This window comes from Populus trichocarpa, unplaced genomic scaffold (genome assembly GCF_000002775.5).
Source record: "Populus trichocarpa isolate Nisqually-1 unplaced genomic scaffold, P.trichocarpa_v4.1 scaffold_67, whole genome shotgun sequence".
Taxonomy (NCBI): domain Eukaryota; kingdom Viridiplantae; phylum Streptophyta; class Magnoliopsida; order Malpighiales; family Salicaceae; genus Populus; species Populus trichocarpa.
Window position 1 is genome coordinate 101,618 of NW_026291141.1, and position 14,786 is coordinate 116,403.

The following is a 14,786-nucleotide window of genomic DNA, read 5'->3' on the forward strand; positions in this document are numbered from 1 at the left end:
TTTGGCAGGTAAAATATAAAAAATATTTATTTCTCTAATATTAATAATTAGAGTTCGAGCATCATAAAATCTCTCAATAAAATAGTTTGTAAATAAAAAGGATAGATCAACTGAAAGTTCAAAGTTTGAAATTAAATATTGTAATCTAAAACTGTTGTGAATTTATATATTATGTATTTGGGATTAAGATTCAGAGTATTTTTTAAAATAGTTTTTCGTTTAAAAATATATTAAAATAAATTTATTTATATTTTTTATTTTTAATACCAATATATCAAAACCATTAAAAAAACAATAAAAAAAACAATTTAATTTTTTTTTCAATCCAAAAACATTTTTTAAAAAATACTCAAACAGAAATAGAAGCTATCACAATAAATCTCTTGATGCTTTTCATATTACCTGATTTATTGATGATATTTTAGATGGTAATTTTCCTACAGAGCCCCTAGACATGAAAAAAATATATTATATATTAGTGCATCCATTCATTCCAGTTATGATGAAATCTTTGAAAGCGATGTTCCTATAGAGCCCGCAGACGTTAAAATTCAGCAAAATTAATTCACCCGCTTATGTGCTAGTTTCCGCCATGGTTATTGAACACTGACCCCAAGCCGGGTTAATCTCGGAAATTCCTAATACAAAGCCATAAATTGTATTTTAAGTAGAGCCATAAAAAAAATACCCGAGCCATAAATTCTGAATATTCAATCAGAATTTTAGTAATTTAGATAATTTTTAATAAAATATTTTTTTTGAAAATATATTAAAATAATATTTTTTTATTTTTTAAATTTAATTTTAATATTAACAAATCAAACATCAAAAAATCTAAAATAACAAAAAAAAAACTAATTCAAAAAAATTTAAATTTGTTTTTTAAAACACAAAAAAAAAAACTCCTGATACAATAATCTTCCGAAAGTAATTTTATAATTCACCCCGAAGAATTCTGAAAACTATGGTTTCAACCCAACTAACATCAAAAGTTAACATTCAAAAAAGGAAAAAAAAATCCAAAATTTAATATTGGGCATAAATTTAAAAAGCAGCCAGGAATCACAGATCGAATGAAAAAAGATTTTTCTTTTCACGTTCACACATGAAAATATTATATTTTTTGAAGAAATTGGAACCATCCAAAAGCAATTGTCATCATCACCCTTCTTCTTTTTTTATCATATGGTCCACGCTAGATATCTTTCCCAAAAATCCATGAGATATTTTAAAGTGATACACACACAAATCAGTTGACCCAATCACAATTAAAAAAAATAAGTAAGCAGAGATTATTTTTTTTAAAAAAAAGTAAGCAGAGATTATTCCTCTGGTATTGTTTTTTTTTTCCTTTCAAATTTTCAATTTCTTAGACAATAAAGCAAACACATGACATTCCAGCTTCAAACCCTCCAAAGAATTGAGGGGTCTGTACAGAAAATAGTATGTATTTAAATTTGAATACAATTTTGGTCATGATATATATTGTTTAATACTAGAATAACATTAAGTTACTATTTTGAAATAAAAATAAATAAAAATAGTGGGAATATAAGCCTGATTAGGGTTGGGATTTAAATCGAATGAAGATCTAAAAAAAAAAACTAATTAACCAAGCAAATTAATCTTACTTAAAACTCGAGTAAATCTGTTTTTTTTAATATAAAAAAACAACATTATTCTAAATTGATTAAGATATATTAACATGTATAATTCGTAAACCAAGCGTAGTTTTACAATGATACCCTTGAGTAGAATCATTTGTTACAGCACACACTAGGGAGGAGGAAGACAAGAAAACATTTGAAACATCCAACAAAATTCAAACGAGAAAAAAAAAAAAAAAAACAACCGCGTATGTTTCAAACTAGGCGGTGGTGGAGCTGTCGTATCGTATGTATCTGTCTGTAACTCTGACGTCATTATCACCCCCAACGAGTAGTCTCTGTTATGTAAAGCCCCTCTCTCTCCTCTGAAATTAATAGCATTATATATATATATATGTGTGTGTGTGTGTGTAACGCGGAGTTATGGTTTATTCTTTGCCTAGCTTGGTATCCAATTCAAGCCTCCAAAATCGTCTCCTCCACAATTCTCTCTAACAGCAACAAAAGCTGGCTAACCCGAAGCTAAAAACCATCTCTTTTTCTCTTTTTTGCTTCTTTGTTTTTCCACTTTTATCTCTCTCTATCTACCTGTCTATCCTCCTGTATACAAAGAAAGACAGGAAAGCAAGCCAGAAAGCAACGGAAAGCAAAAAAATAGAAAGCAACTTCAAGAAAACAAAAACTGAAAGCAAAAACCCCAAAATTATTTTCACCTGCCTTAATCAAAAAGCAAAGAGCAATCCTCCACCGTCAGTTTCTTTATCCCACGGTTAGAATTCTCTGATCATTTCATCTCCGTCACCATCGTCAGCACCGGATTTGAACGGGTTCGGATTGTTTTTTAAGGTAACGGAAAAGGTTATCTTTTTTGGTTTTTGGCATTTCTAGAGTTGAATTGTAGGGTCAAGGTTGTTTTAATCTTGATCTAATCAAGAGCCCCAGAGAGGAAATCGTTGAAATTCTTGATATTGAGTTGATTTTGTGATCTGGGTCGATGGCTGAATTTGAAAATAACCAGGAAATCACACCCAATTCGAAACCCACCACCAATAAAATGACCTCTAGTTCTATATTCAATAGGTCTCTTACAATTCATTCAACTTCAGTGACAAAGCCTTACCTTCAATCAACATCAGGATTCTACAATTCTTTTGAGTCCATGAAAGGAAAGGTCAAAAAGCTTCGGTCTTTGTTTGAGTCCCCGAAACCGAATCCCAATGAATTGCAAATTCAAGCAACTAAAAAGCTACAATCTGTGAAATCAATGGGGCCTGATTATAATAGGTTCCCTGTTAATGATAATAGAATTCGGTTGCCTGGTACTGAGGATAGGATTGTGGTGTATTTAACGAGCTTGCGAGGGATTCGGAGGACTTATGAGGATTGTTATGCGGTGAAGATGATATTTAGAGGGTTTAGAGTGTGGGTTGATGAGAGGGATATTTCGATGGATTCAGCTTATAAGAAGGAGCTGCAAAGTGTGTTGGGAGAGAAAAATGTGAGCTTGCCGCAGGTGTTTATAAGGGGGAATCATGTAGGTGGTGCTGAGGTGATTAAGCAAATGTTCGAGACGGGCGAAATGGCAAGGGTTCTTGATGGGTTTCCAAGACGGCTGGCTGGGTTTGTTTGTGCAGGTTGTGGGGATGTGAGGTTTGTGCCATGTGGGAATTGTAGCGGAAGTAGGAAGTTGTTTGATGAAGATGAAGGGGTGCTTAAGAGATGCTTGGAATGTAATGAGAATGGATTGATTCGGTGCTCGGATTGCTGCTCGTGATTGAACTCGGATGCACACACCTGACTTGGTGTGCTCTTTTAGTTGTCTCGTTGCTGTGTGTAATCATTGTGAGGGTTGGATTCAAAATGCTCTTTTGGATTCACGGGCTTTTTTTCATTTTTTTCGTTGTATTTACATCGGTCAAGGAGACTGGTGTTGGTTGTTTTATGAAGAGTGTCTTGAACAATAATAGTTACTATGTGTTATCAAAACTCCAAATTGGTCTTGGTAGTTTTGTTTGTATTTTATACAGGGGGGATTATTTCTCCTTTGTGGGAATGTAAATATGTAGTGCTAATGCATTGCAAAAGGATTTGCAAATGATGTATTGTAATGAAAATGGGTGCTTTTAAACCCTAACTTACTATACGTGAATACTGTGTCATTGAAAATGTGGATTTTTCTTTTTATTCATGTTGTTTAGATGAATACTGTCGACATGAATACAAGATTAAACTACAGGTTTATTTGCTTTTGTGGATTGTTTATATACTTGGAGATTTTGTTCTCTTTCTGAATAGCAGTACATGGCAGATTTGGCTCTGTATATTGTTTTCACTTTGCTGCTTTACAGAGAATTTCCTTTTCTTTTGGGAATGCAAAATTGTCTAGGAACATACGCCGAGGAAGCTATTGCAAAATTTGCTTGTGGATGTTGTGTTACCTTCATGATTGAGAGAATATTTTCTTCACCTGACAGCGTAAAAAATTTATATTTGTGATATACATATGAACCAGGTGATCGCTTTCTTTAAGAATCGGCAATGCAGTGCTGTGCCCTGATTATTGTTATGTGATTCCTTGAATTCTCTGCAACCTTTGTTGGATTTGGCTCATCCTTTCTGCATCAACAATCGAAAATATGGTGAGGTAAGTGTGGTTATATGCAAATTTTGCACTTTGTGGAATGCTAGATGTTTGTTTAGGTTGCTCGCAAGACTGAATTAGCCTGCAAGTGTGTTGTGCTCATAACTTCTAGTTTATGTATATTGCTTCTGTAATTAACTAGAACTGCCTTGATCCTTGCATCAACAGAAATTCATGTGTATTCCTGTAAAAAAAGAAAGTATTTCAAAATTTAAATCCTTGTATAATTATCTGAGCAAACCCCGGGTTGCTCATTATCTCTTCTTATTTAATTTTTACTTTCAACTTTGACTATATTTCTTTCAATTATCCAGTCATTCTGCTTTCCATTTGAATCCTGTTGTATGAAATGTTTCCTTTTTCCAAGGCAGTTGATCTTCAGTTCTTTTCAGGGGATTAATGTAAACCCTCGTCGGATGCCTCAGCACTGCCCAGTCCTGAGTACTGTGCTATGGCTTGTTTGTTTTCTTGCATCTACATCTTCCCTAAATACTAGAAACAAGACTGAACTGTCTGAGCTTGTATCATATCGATGGACATATCAGACCATTCTTATTATGTTTGCAAATTTCTGTCAAACAAACAAGGAGAATAGTGAGACCGAATGGATTAATGATCTTATAGCTGTCTGAGCTGGTGAGCTTCCCTGGGTCAAATCCACTTTGGTTAACTTATAGCTGTCTAGCTTCCATCATACTGATTGACATATCACACCAGTCTTGGTGAGAATTGATTGATGATCTTATGTAAAAACCTTTTTTTTCTTCAACATGAATCATAAGGATCTGTGTATCTTAATTTTTTTTGTTCAATTTCTTCAAGAGTGATAGGGATATATGCTCCAACTTGAAATGTTTCCTATTGAACAAGTTTCAGAATGACAACTCAAATGAATGGTTGGTGCTCACAGATAAGCTGGCGTTGTCTAGACAATCTCCTGTTATGGCTGCAACTAATCTGTCAAACTTGCAACTATCTGTCAAGCAAATAAATTGGAAGATGATAGGGCATTCATTTATGGATAAATATACCTGAAAGTCTCTATCCAGGGACAAAAACTTTAAAGAATGAAGCAAGAAGAGTCAAGAACAATAATGCCATTCCAAGAACTAGTTGAAATGAAAAGCAAATTTAACATGATAACATCAATAAGGAGATTTGATTCACTCATTGCTGTTTCAATATAATTGAAAATAACACATTCTTTTTCTCATCGGGGCAATTTCCCAGATCGAAAAACTGCAAACTTGTTGGCTTCCGAGTAGGAAAACTCAATCCCATTATCCTTCAACAATCCTTCAATCAACTTCTTATCCTTCTCAGGCTCTTTACTCTCACATTCAATCTCATAACTGGTTCCAAAATCATAAATTGTCTCATCAAGCTCTAGTTTCAGTCCTTTCCAGTCAAACACTTGCCTCACATTCCTAAACATACCCAAACAAACAAGAACCTCGTTTTCTCCAACCCCAAACTCCCTTCTGACTCTCTGTATTATCTTTGAACTCTCTAATAATCCCAGTAACTGACCGGGCTCAGCCACGCACATGCGGCCAATCTTGGGGTCAATGGGCTCTTCTTGCTCTTCAACGCGGCTAATGCCATCTGACATGATAGGTTTAGCTTTGAGAGAGAGGATGCAGTAAGAATCAAGATTGTAGAAACGAAGACGGAGAGCTGCGAAGTTTGAGGAGAGTTTGGAGTTGGTGGTGTCAAAGAAGATGTTTTCTTGGATTAAGGTTTTGGTGTGGAAAGAAGAGAGGATGATGGACAGTTTTTGGTGGGAGTCTGAGTCTGGAAGCCGAAGTTTTACCTCAACTTCCATTGTAATAATTATCGATTGATTGGTTTCTGAGAAAATGGAGGTAAACACTGATGGGTTTTATGATTGCCTCTCGTTTCTCATCAACCTAGGAGAGAGAGCTGTACTCTATCTTGACTACTGAAGTGGAACTTCCTCATTCGTTGGGTTGTTTATTTATTTTGATCGGCAGTGATGAGTGAAGTGAGGAGTTAACCTCAAAAGGAGAGGATAAGGGAACCACAAGAGTTCAATTTATTTATGCCTACATGGGCACAACTACACTGCCCTAGACAAACTACAAGACATTGTTGTATACATTATACTATGTTAACTTGTAATAGCATCTCCAATTTAAAAAGTTAAAATAGTTTTTTAAATAGTATAAATATAGTTTTTTTTATATATACATTCCAATGATAAAAAAATATATTTAAAAAAGCTAATTATATTTTAATATATTTTATAATAAACTAATTTTAATATAATTATATAACTAATTTAGTTATTTTTTATATAATATAATCATGATGTTATTAATACAAAATAAAAGAAAAATATGCTAGCCAAGGGATGCATTTCATTTTATTTACTTTTAACTTCTCTGTAAAGAAATGTAGAAATAACTTTTCAGAACAAGATATGCATTTTAGTTATTAATATAACTTACTCGTTGGAATGGTTAAAACTAAAAATAAAAAATAAATGTTTAGTTTTTTTTATTTTAATTTTTTTTTTAGTTGCTATGTTGAAGATGCTCTAAGTAAATTTTGTGACCTATCAATCCATGAGTTGCTATGAGCCGAATTTCAAATTAAAATAGTTGAAAATTGACTCGGTAAGATAATCGACTCTTAAGATTAACTCTCCACCTAGCAAATCAGTTAATAATAACCTTGTTTAACTTTTTAAAAAAAAATCTTAAGAAAAAAAAGCATATTGCAACCAATCATCATAAAATGTTTTAAGATATGATTGTTTCCCGAGATGATTTTTGAACAGGCACACCTTTTTGAAACAAATGTTGACATTCTCCGAAACAGATTCGTTGTATTTACTATCTGCATCCTGATCAGATATAATGTTCAGACAACCACGAGGACCAATATTTGTGTGTGTAAAATCACTATTAGACTCAACTTTTTCTTGGTTTGGCCAGTGGAATGCTCTCCCAGTGCACTTTGGTTGAGGCGTAGCTGTCTAAGCTTCCATCATGCTCATTGATAATATATTAGACCGATCTTGGTAGAATAACAAGAGTGAATGCATCGATGATCTTATCTTGAATTATTTCTGTCCCACTGTGAATTTATATGCTACAGCTTGAGATGTTTTCTGTTGGTGCTTGCATCGAATGGAAATCAGTTTCAGGGTGACAACTCGATTGAGTTAGTGCTTGCAGATAAACTGACATGGTCCATCCAAATCCTATCATGGTTGCAGCCATTTGTCAAACAAATAGGGTAGCTGTGGAGCATGCAGTTGTGGATAATCTAAAGACATACCAGATCGTCTCTATCCAGGGACAGGTTTAGCCATTGTTATAAGACTCAGCCCAACGCGATATGAGTAAGTGAAAAGATCAGATTTTTTTTCTTTAAAATGATGTCTTTTTATAAATAAATAATCCAGGTGAACCCGCAATTCAAGCTTTGGAACAAGTCTAACTCAAGTCTAAGTTTTATAGCTATGTTTTTAAAGAATTTAACAAGTATTGTCTCGGGATCATGGTGTTTTAGGACTTGAAATCCCACCTCACACTCCAACTAGCTATCTGATTTCTTGGCACTGATATGAGCTTTCAGGAAATTTCAGCGCAAAACAAGAACAGGAACTATTTCCAGAAAATAAAACTGAGAATAAATATGAAATAACATAGTTTCACTAACAAAGCACATCCAGATAAATGAAACCATTCAGCTCATTCGAGTTGTTCCATTTTCTTCTCTAGGTTTGAATTCCCTTCCTGGAGGCCTATGTTTCTGAAAAACCATGGAACCTGTTAGTTTCTTTACCTGTCATCTGATTTTCTGGCCTTCATATTTCTTCAGATTTTCCTGTTATTATACATTTCCTAAACAGCTAGTTTTGTTGAAAAGGATTTCTGTTCCCTCAGAAGAGTGATTGTTGCATAACAAAATGGCATTTGGTAAACACTACTCTATCATCAGGAAAGCTGCAGAAGACTATTTTTTAATCAACCAAACAAGGATTCGTTGGAACTACTAACCACTTGGTCATTAAAGTTTTGATTTGAACAACCATCTCAATTTAAAAACTTAAGTTGTTAGATAAAGCCCTATAAATGATTTTATATTACTATCTACCAGCAAATTTGGAATCAGAATAGAGGATACCCAGCCTGACTACTTTTTTTGAGCGCTCATTGATTAAAGCAAACAAACTATATACAATTCGTTAATGAAAATCCTAACAATCCCTGTATATTCGTAATGAAACAATGGCTAAAACAGCTTATTACAACAACAGCAGGCTAAAAGGTTTTTCCATTGCGAGTTCACCACTCAAAACCGGTTTAAAATATGGCATCACAATGTTTGAAGTTCCGTACTCTCTATGTAACTATTGAGTGAGAGGAACACATTCAAGCTCAATCTCCAGCACCCCTCTCTCAACGTTCTTTAGCTTGAGACTGATTTCTTGTTTTACCTTTCCGTCTGCTAGTGAGATAATGCCATCTTTAACAAGGGTGTTATCCTGGCCTGCTATCCATTTACCAAGCTGCATCGACTCGGTGATGGTTGAATTCTCATAAGCTTTGGCAGCAGAAACAAGTGGTTGAATGTCTATCTCAGCCTCACCCATGAAGTCATCAGTTGTGAATTTATCCTTGTCGTAAACAAGCTGCATACAGCCACCTGGAATTTTAAGCATCCAAAACCAAAGACCAAAAAGAAGACCTTGCTAATATGATTGATATATTTTGGTATAAAATTACAAATAGGAATAAAAAATTAAGAAAAGAAATGATTAATATTTCTATCAGAAGTGGCAAGTGTCATGAATCATGATCATCGAATTTATGATTTTCGAATTTGTGTTAATTCCACACCATAAAAATTTGAAACAAGTTACCACTTTTAGAGGAGGAATCTGTTCTGGAATTGACAACATTAGACTTTCATTCCAAATTGGATTCAAATTGTTCTTTATGACGCGAGTCCTCACTGACTGCAACAACAATTAACAAAAAAACAGCATTGTTAACAGGTTTGTTGCACCACAGACCATTGAAAATCAACAGAGTTGTAATGCCAATGAGGCCAAAATGAAAGGGAGGAGAGTCTCACTTGCTGGCCCAATGTAAGGACAACATATGGGTCACTAGTCAACACATCCCGGACAGCTAGGTTGGTTCCTTTGACTACATTAACCTTGATTAATCCAACAAATTCAACCATAGCTGCCTATAAACATAACATTTCAGCAATAGAATCAGCAAGTTTCACTGAAATTTCAAGATAGGATGCATCACATTTTTCCATCCACGGCAAACCATGCATAATGATGGCTTGTGATCAAGTTATTTCAGACTAGTATATTTGTAACAGATCTCATTCTAGTTTGCTTCAAAAAGAAAAGGTGAGCTCATAACCCTCAACATAATATAAATACATTAATGAAATTGGAATTCATTACCAGAGAGTTGCTCTTTTTATTGTTCTTGTACTCAGTGTCTTTTCTTCCCCAGCTGTTACGAAATGCATTCCCAATACGATGCCTGGTTGCTTGTTTTTCATACTGTTTCTTATCTTGGGGTGAACAATGACTTGAACAACTAGAGGATAATGTACTTCTAGGACCCGGAAATGGGCAGGACATTTGTCCATCACAGTTTGAAAATTGCTTCTGCTCATATTTTCTCCTGGGTATTCAGAAAGTAAATATCTGATTTAGAACACCCTGTGTTTTTTTTATAAAGATATGATCAGTGTGGTACTGACATTACCTAATAAAATCAGATCGCTCCTCTATTGAGGCATCTGATTTTGGTTTTTGATAATCATCAGGAATAAAAGCTTCATATTTCTTGTTTGCAGCAGTATTGCCACCCAAATCTATCAGAGTGTTCACTTGTTCATCTGTCCATTCATCTAATTTGATTGATAGAACCTGACGGAAATAGAAAAAACTATAGCATCAGCAAAACAAACCATTATGGGAGACACAGACAGCACCAAGTAGCTGTGTTGAAAATGTTAGTTTTTGTTAACATTGCATCGGAAAAGCTCATTATCGAAAAGCTGTGATTTCTCCTCAAATTAAATTTCACATGCCTGTGTGTACTAAATCACGAGAGTACAAGATCTAACAGTATAAAATTCTAAAATTTTGATTTTACAGACAAGGCCAACGAGTCAAGTTTCAAAACTGCACCTTCGTTAGATGCACCCCGAGGCTTCTATGAACGCCTGAACACTTGATACAAATAAAAACTCCAAAACTTATTGACCTGACAGCCAAAAATGATTCAGTCAAAAGGAAAATAGATAACCAAGCACAAGAAACACAGTTATCAGGAGTTGAGGAAAAGAAATTGCATCTGCTGCAGTTGTAAATGGGTGGCACAAAGTGTAGTTTTGGTACTAACCGAAAAGACAAATATCCCTTGCTTTTATGTGAAATTGTGACCAAAACAGTGATAAGAGTAGAAGCATATTTTGCTTTCGAGATAATGATTTCAAGTATATGTGTGTGCTAAATCTGCAATTTCCTTTGCATTATCCATTCATTTGCAGGAACAATATTTGACACTGATTCTAATGTTATAAGACTATGTTCTGATATTCAAGTATTTTTCACTAGGCATTCATACTCCAACTACTACGTTTTGATATACAGTTACAATTAACAGAGAGTGAATTGAAAGAGTATAATTCTGTGCTAATAAAAAGAAAATGGGGCATAACACAACACAGTTAAATGTGTGAAAAACAGTACCGCATTTATTATCATAAACTGTACATTAGGTGAATAAAAGTACATGGAAATGCATCAGGTTCAGTCTTAACAACTTACACCCATTTTGGATCTGGAGATCCACAATCAGCACAAATCTTGTTCCCTGATTGACTTAGCAATTGCTCCAGTCTTTTTTGTGGACCTGATTAATGAACAGAAAGATAAAATATATGACTTTCTTACATGAAATTCATAATTTCATTTCAATATAAGAGTATATCACTATTGCCTCTCTTTTATAAACCTAAATAGGAAACTAGTCCGCTTAGCACATCATATCCCTGCATGTAAAGCTAAATTGCATAACCCTGAGAACCAAATTTTGGTAGACATAAATCACATAGTGAAAGAATTTTGAGTCTGTTAATGACTTCGTAATATACTTCAACTAATATTTTTTAGAACGTTGAGCTATTGGAATCACAAAGAGTTTCAAACAAAAAGGTTCATAGATTAAAGCTCAAGATACCAGAAGATTTCTGTGGATCTCTACTGCTGCGGCAACTTCTTCTGCCAGAATTTAAGAGATCATCTAGACAAGGAGCCGATCCTATTAGTGCAATGCATTTAATCAATTATCAGATCATCATGGAATACTATAATGTCAGGAATGACCAGGATGCAATTATTTTGTGCGGGTCTTTATAAACATAAATAGGGGGGGGAAAGAGGATAATTGTAGAAAAATAGAAAACGAGTCCTCTTGATAGACATATCCCTGTATGTAAGGTCATTATATTGGCATGACCATGAGAACAGAATTTTGTAAGAGATAAATCATAGAAAATTTCAACTTATATTCTGCAAAGTGATGAGCAATTGGAATAACAAATAAACTCAAACAAAAAATTCAAAGATTAAAACTCAAGATACCAGAATGTTTCCGTTGATCTTTTTTGCTGCTGCAACTTTGTTCATCTGAATTTAAAAGATTATCAAGCCAAGAAGCCGATCCTAAAGAAAATGCAGTACATTTAATCAAATATCAGATCATCGAGAAAGACTATAACATTAGGAATGATGAGAATGCAATCATTTTGTGCAGGTCTTTATGAACCTAGGTGTGAAAAAAGAAGATAATAGTACAAAAATCAGAAAATGAGTCCTCTTAATGGATCATATCCCTGCATGAAAGGTCAATATATTGCAGAACCTTGAGAGCTGAATTTTGCAAGAGATAAATTATATAGTAAGAGAACTTCGAGTTTGTTTAAGCCTTTGCAATATATTTCAACTTCTATTCTGCAGAGTGGCAAGCTATTGGAATAACAAAGATTTTCAAATAAAAAGTTGAATGATTAAAGCTCCAGATACCAGAAGATTTGTGTCGATCTCTTCCACTGCTGTCACTTTGTTTGTTTGAATGTAAGAGATCATCTGGACAAGGAGGCGATCCTAAAATGCAATATGTTTAATCAAACATCAGATCATCATGGAAGATTATAATGTTGGGAACAACCAGAATGCAATAATTTTTATGAAGGTCTTTATAAACCTAAATAGGAAATACAGAAGACAACAGTAGAAAAATTAGAAAACAGATCCTCTTATTAGATCATATCCCTAAAGTAAAATTAGTGCATAACTTGAGAACAGAGTTTTGTTACAAATAAATCACTCATACTGGATATTGAGTTTGTTTATGCCTTCACTATACCTCAACTTCTATTTTGCAGAGTGATGAACCATTAGAATAAGGAAGATTTTCAATCAAAAAATTGAAAGATTAAGGCTCAAGATACCAGAAAATTTTTGTTCCTCTTTACTGCTGCTGCAACTCTGTTCGTCTGAATGTAAGTGATCGTGTAGGCAAGGAACCAAACCTAAAAATCCAAATAGCCAATCACTTATCGGACAATCATGGAAGATTATAGTGTTGGGAACTATCAGGACACAATCATTTCTGTAGGTCTTTTCATCATGGAATAGATCATACCAAATCCATATTAAAAATCAAAGCACAACATACACCAAGCTGAAAAGTATTAGCAAAGTCATTAACTGCATGAACATCGTAGCAAATATCACATTTCACAGTTCTCAAGTTCTGAGAACCAGAAAACTATTAAGAAAAGATCCATCGAAAAAGGACTTTTCCCGAGTACAGCCATGCTTGACTCTCAACACCATGCAAGTACAAATATAGAGATTTCGTCCCTTGAAAAAATTAGGGGATAAGACAACTTTCAAGAAGAGAGGTTATCATATATATCATGAGATCTAGAAGAAGACATAATATATGACTGATTGATCCATGCAACTTAGAGAGAAAAGATTTAAATCTGGTTGTTAAAGGGTTGGAGGCTGATAATAATGGGGAAGGTAACCTTAGAAAAGAAATAAACTTACAGTAGTCTGCACTGCAGATGAAAGCATGATACAAAATTGGAATCAAAGAGAAGTGAACGGAGACAATTAGTTAAGAACAACAACAAAAATCGTGAACAGACTTCGATAGAGCTTAAGAAAGATATCAGTTACTTTCTGGCAACCAAGAAAACATAAACTCAACACTCAAACTATAAATCGACTATGTCTATATCTATAAATCTTGTAAGTGGTACAGCATGCTTGTAATTTCTAACCCCAGTTGACCATGAGCTTGATTCTACCAGACGATCAAGGGAAAAGAGAGAGCCCATCTATGCAATTGGCAAAAAGTTGAATAAAAGCAAAGAAACATTGCATCTCTATCAAAATCTGAAGTCATTTACTTTCCTATGGCAAAAGAGTATTGATATCATATCTTGTTAGAATCATTTGACAGCAACTGAGATGATGTTCGGTCGTTTTTCATTAAGAAAATGAACCATAGAAAATGTTAACGAAAAGAAAGAAAAGGGGAAGGGTACAAAACATGTTCGCCATAAATTTATGCACAAGATTTTCACAGGACACGTAGATTACCTTCAGAATTCTTGTGACTGATAGGCATCTCCATCCTCCAAACAATGGAAACAGAAATTACATGAATCGCTGCTATAATCTCATCATAGCCAAAGAAAATCCCCTTTTCTGTGTCAAATAAGCAATCAACTGCTCATAAACATAAACTATTCTAAATCCAAGAAAGCTAAAATTCAAACAAGATTAGATCACAAGAATCAATAATTGAAAAAATCAACAGGAATCAAAAGGGTTCTTACATATTAAAGGAATCTCTACGAAAAAGAAAAGAAAAGGAGGGCCTTGATCAGCTTCTTCTCTGCATCAAACACGTTGGCATATGTTAATATGTAAAAAAGAATTTGAAATAATCAATAGAAAAACATCCTAAAAGCAAGAATTCAAAAAGGGTTCTTACGAAATCGACAAAGAAACCAGAAGGCAATGAAAATTTGGAAAAACAAGGCATCGCCTTGATAGAAGTGGTGGTTAATGGATTAGCTGGCCAAAACAATGCAAAAACAAATTTCCAAAAAAATGCAAGTTTTGGATAATGTAAGAAACAATTATTAAAAGGAAACACAACAAAGCAAAGATTCAGAGCATAAAGTTGAAATGAACTGGATATGATTAGAAGAATCTACCATATGATGATTGTATTTTATTCTGTCAGTCTTTTCATTTTTTTCTATTATTTGCAGCACACGGATATGAAGTCAACCAACCAGATTTATTTATGAGGATGTTGTAATTTCCGTTCATTGCTTAAACTTACCAGACAAAACTAAATCCTGGTCCCACGCGCTTTTACTTGCTCGTGTCGTGCACATCGTTCATCACTCGTGTCCGTAATTATTAAACGACTCAA

General features: G+C 34.1%; 3 protein-coding genes across 8 annotated transcripts; 1 reads left to right on the forward strand and 2 right to left on the reverse strand.

The window, feature by feature from the left end:
* Positions 1-2,002: 2,002 nt before the first annotated feature.
* LOC7460233 (uncharacterized protein At5g39865) lies at positions 2,003-3,773 on the forward strand. The gene has a single exon (XM_002304754.4). The coding sequence runs from the start codon at positions 2,602-2,604 to the stop codon at positions 3,379-3,381; it is 780 nt and encodes a 259-aa protein (XP_002304790.1). The 5' UTR covers positions 2,003-2,601; the 3' UTR covers positions 3,382-3,773.
* Positions 3,774-5,328: 1,555 nt separating this feature from the next.
* LOC7460232 (triphosphate tunnel metalloenzyme 3) lies at positions 5,329-6,337 on the reverse strand. The gene has a single exon (XM_002303885.4). It carries the CDS (start codon positions 6,071-6,073, stop codon positions 5,459-5,461), a length of 615 nt encoding a protein of 204 aa, XP_002303921.2. The 5' UTR covers positions 6,074-6,337; the 3' UTR covers positions 5,329-5,458.
* Positions 6,338-8,383: 2,046 nt separating this feature from the next.
* Positions 8,384-14,664, reverse strand: LOC18097185 (probable ADP-ribosylation factor GTPase-activating protein AGD11). Of its 6 annotated transcripts, none has more exons than XM_006385931.3 (14): positions 14,563-14,664; positions 14,179-14,237; positions 13,940-14,047; positions 12,775-12,855; positions 12,347-12,427; positions 11,906-11,986; positions 11,502-11,582; positions 11,090-11,174; positions 10,448-10,523; positions 10,020-10,183; positions 9,710-9,935; positions 9,361-9,477; positions 9,146-9,241; positions 8,384-8,914 (listed from the first exon to the last, which is right to left on the reverse strand). In XM_006385931.3, exons 3-14 carry the CDS (start codon positions 13,971-13,973, stop codon positions 8,633-8,635), a joined length of 1,404 nt encoding a protein of 467 aa, XP_006385993.3. In that variant the 5' UTR covers positions 13,974-14,047; positions 14,179-14,237; positions 14,563-14,664; the 3' UTR covers positions 8,384-8,632. The 6 variants fall into 6 exon arrangements, with proteins under 6 accessions (XP_006385993.3, XP_024452775.2, XP_006385992.3 ...); XM_024597007.2 differs by lacking the exon at positions 14,563-14,664 and adding an exon at positions 14,337-14,556 and having other exon boundaries at positions 13,940-14,042; XM_006385930.3 differs by lacking the exon at positions 14,563-14,664 and adding an exon at positions 14,337-14,556 and having other exon boundaries at positions 11,502-11,564.
* Positions 14,665-14,786: the final 122 nt, after the last annotated feature.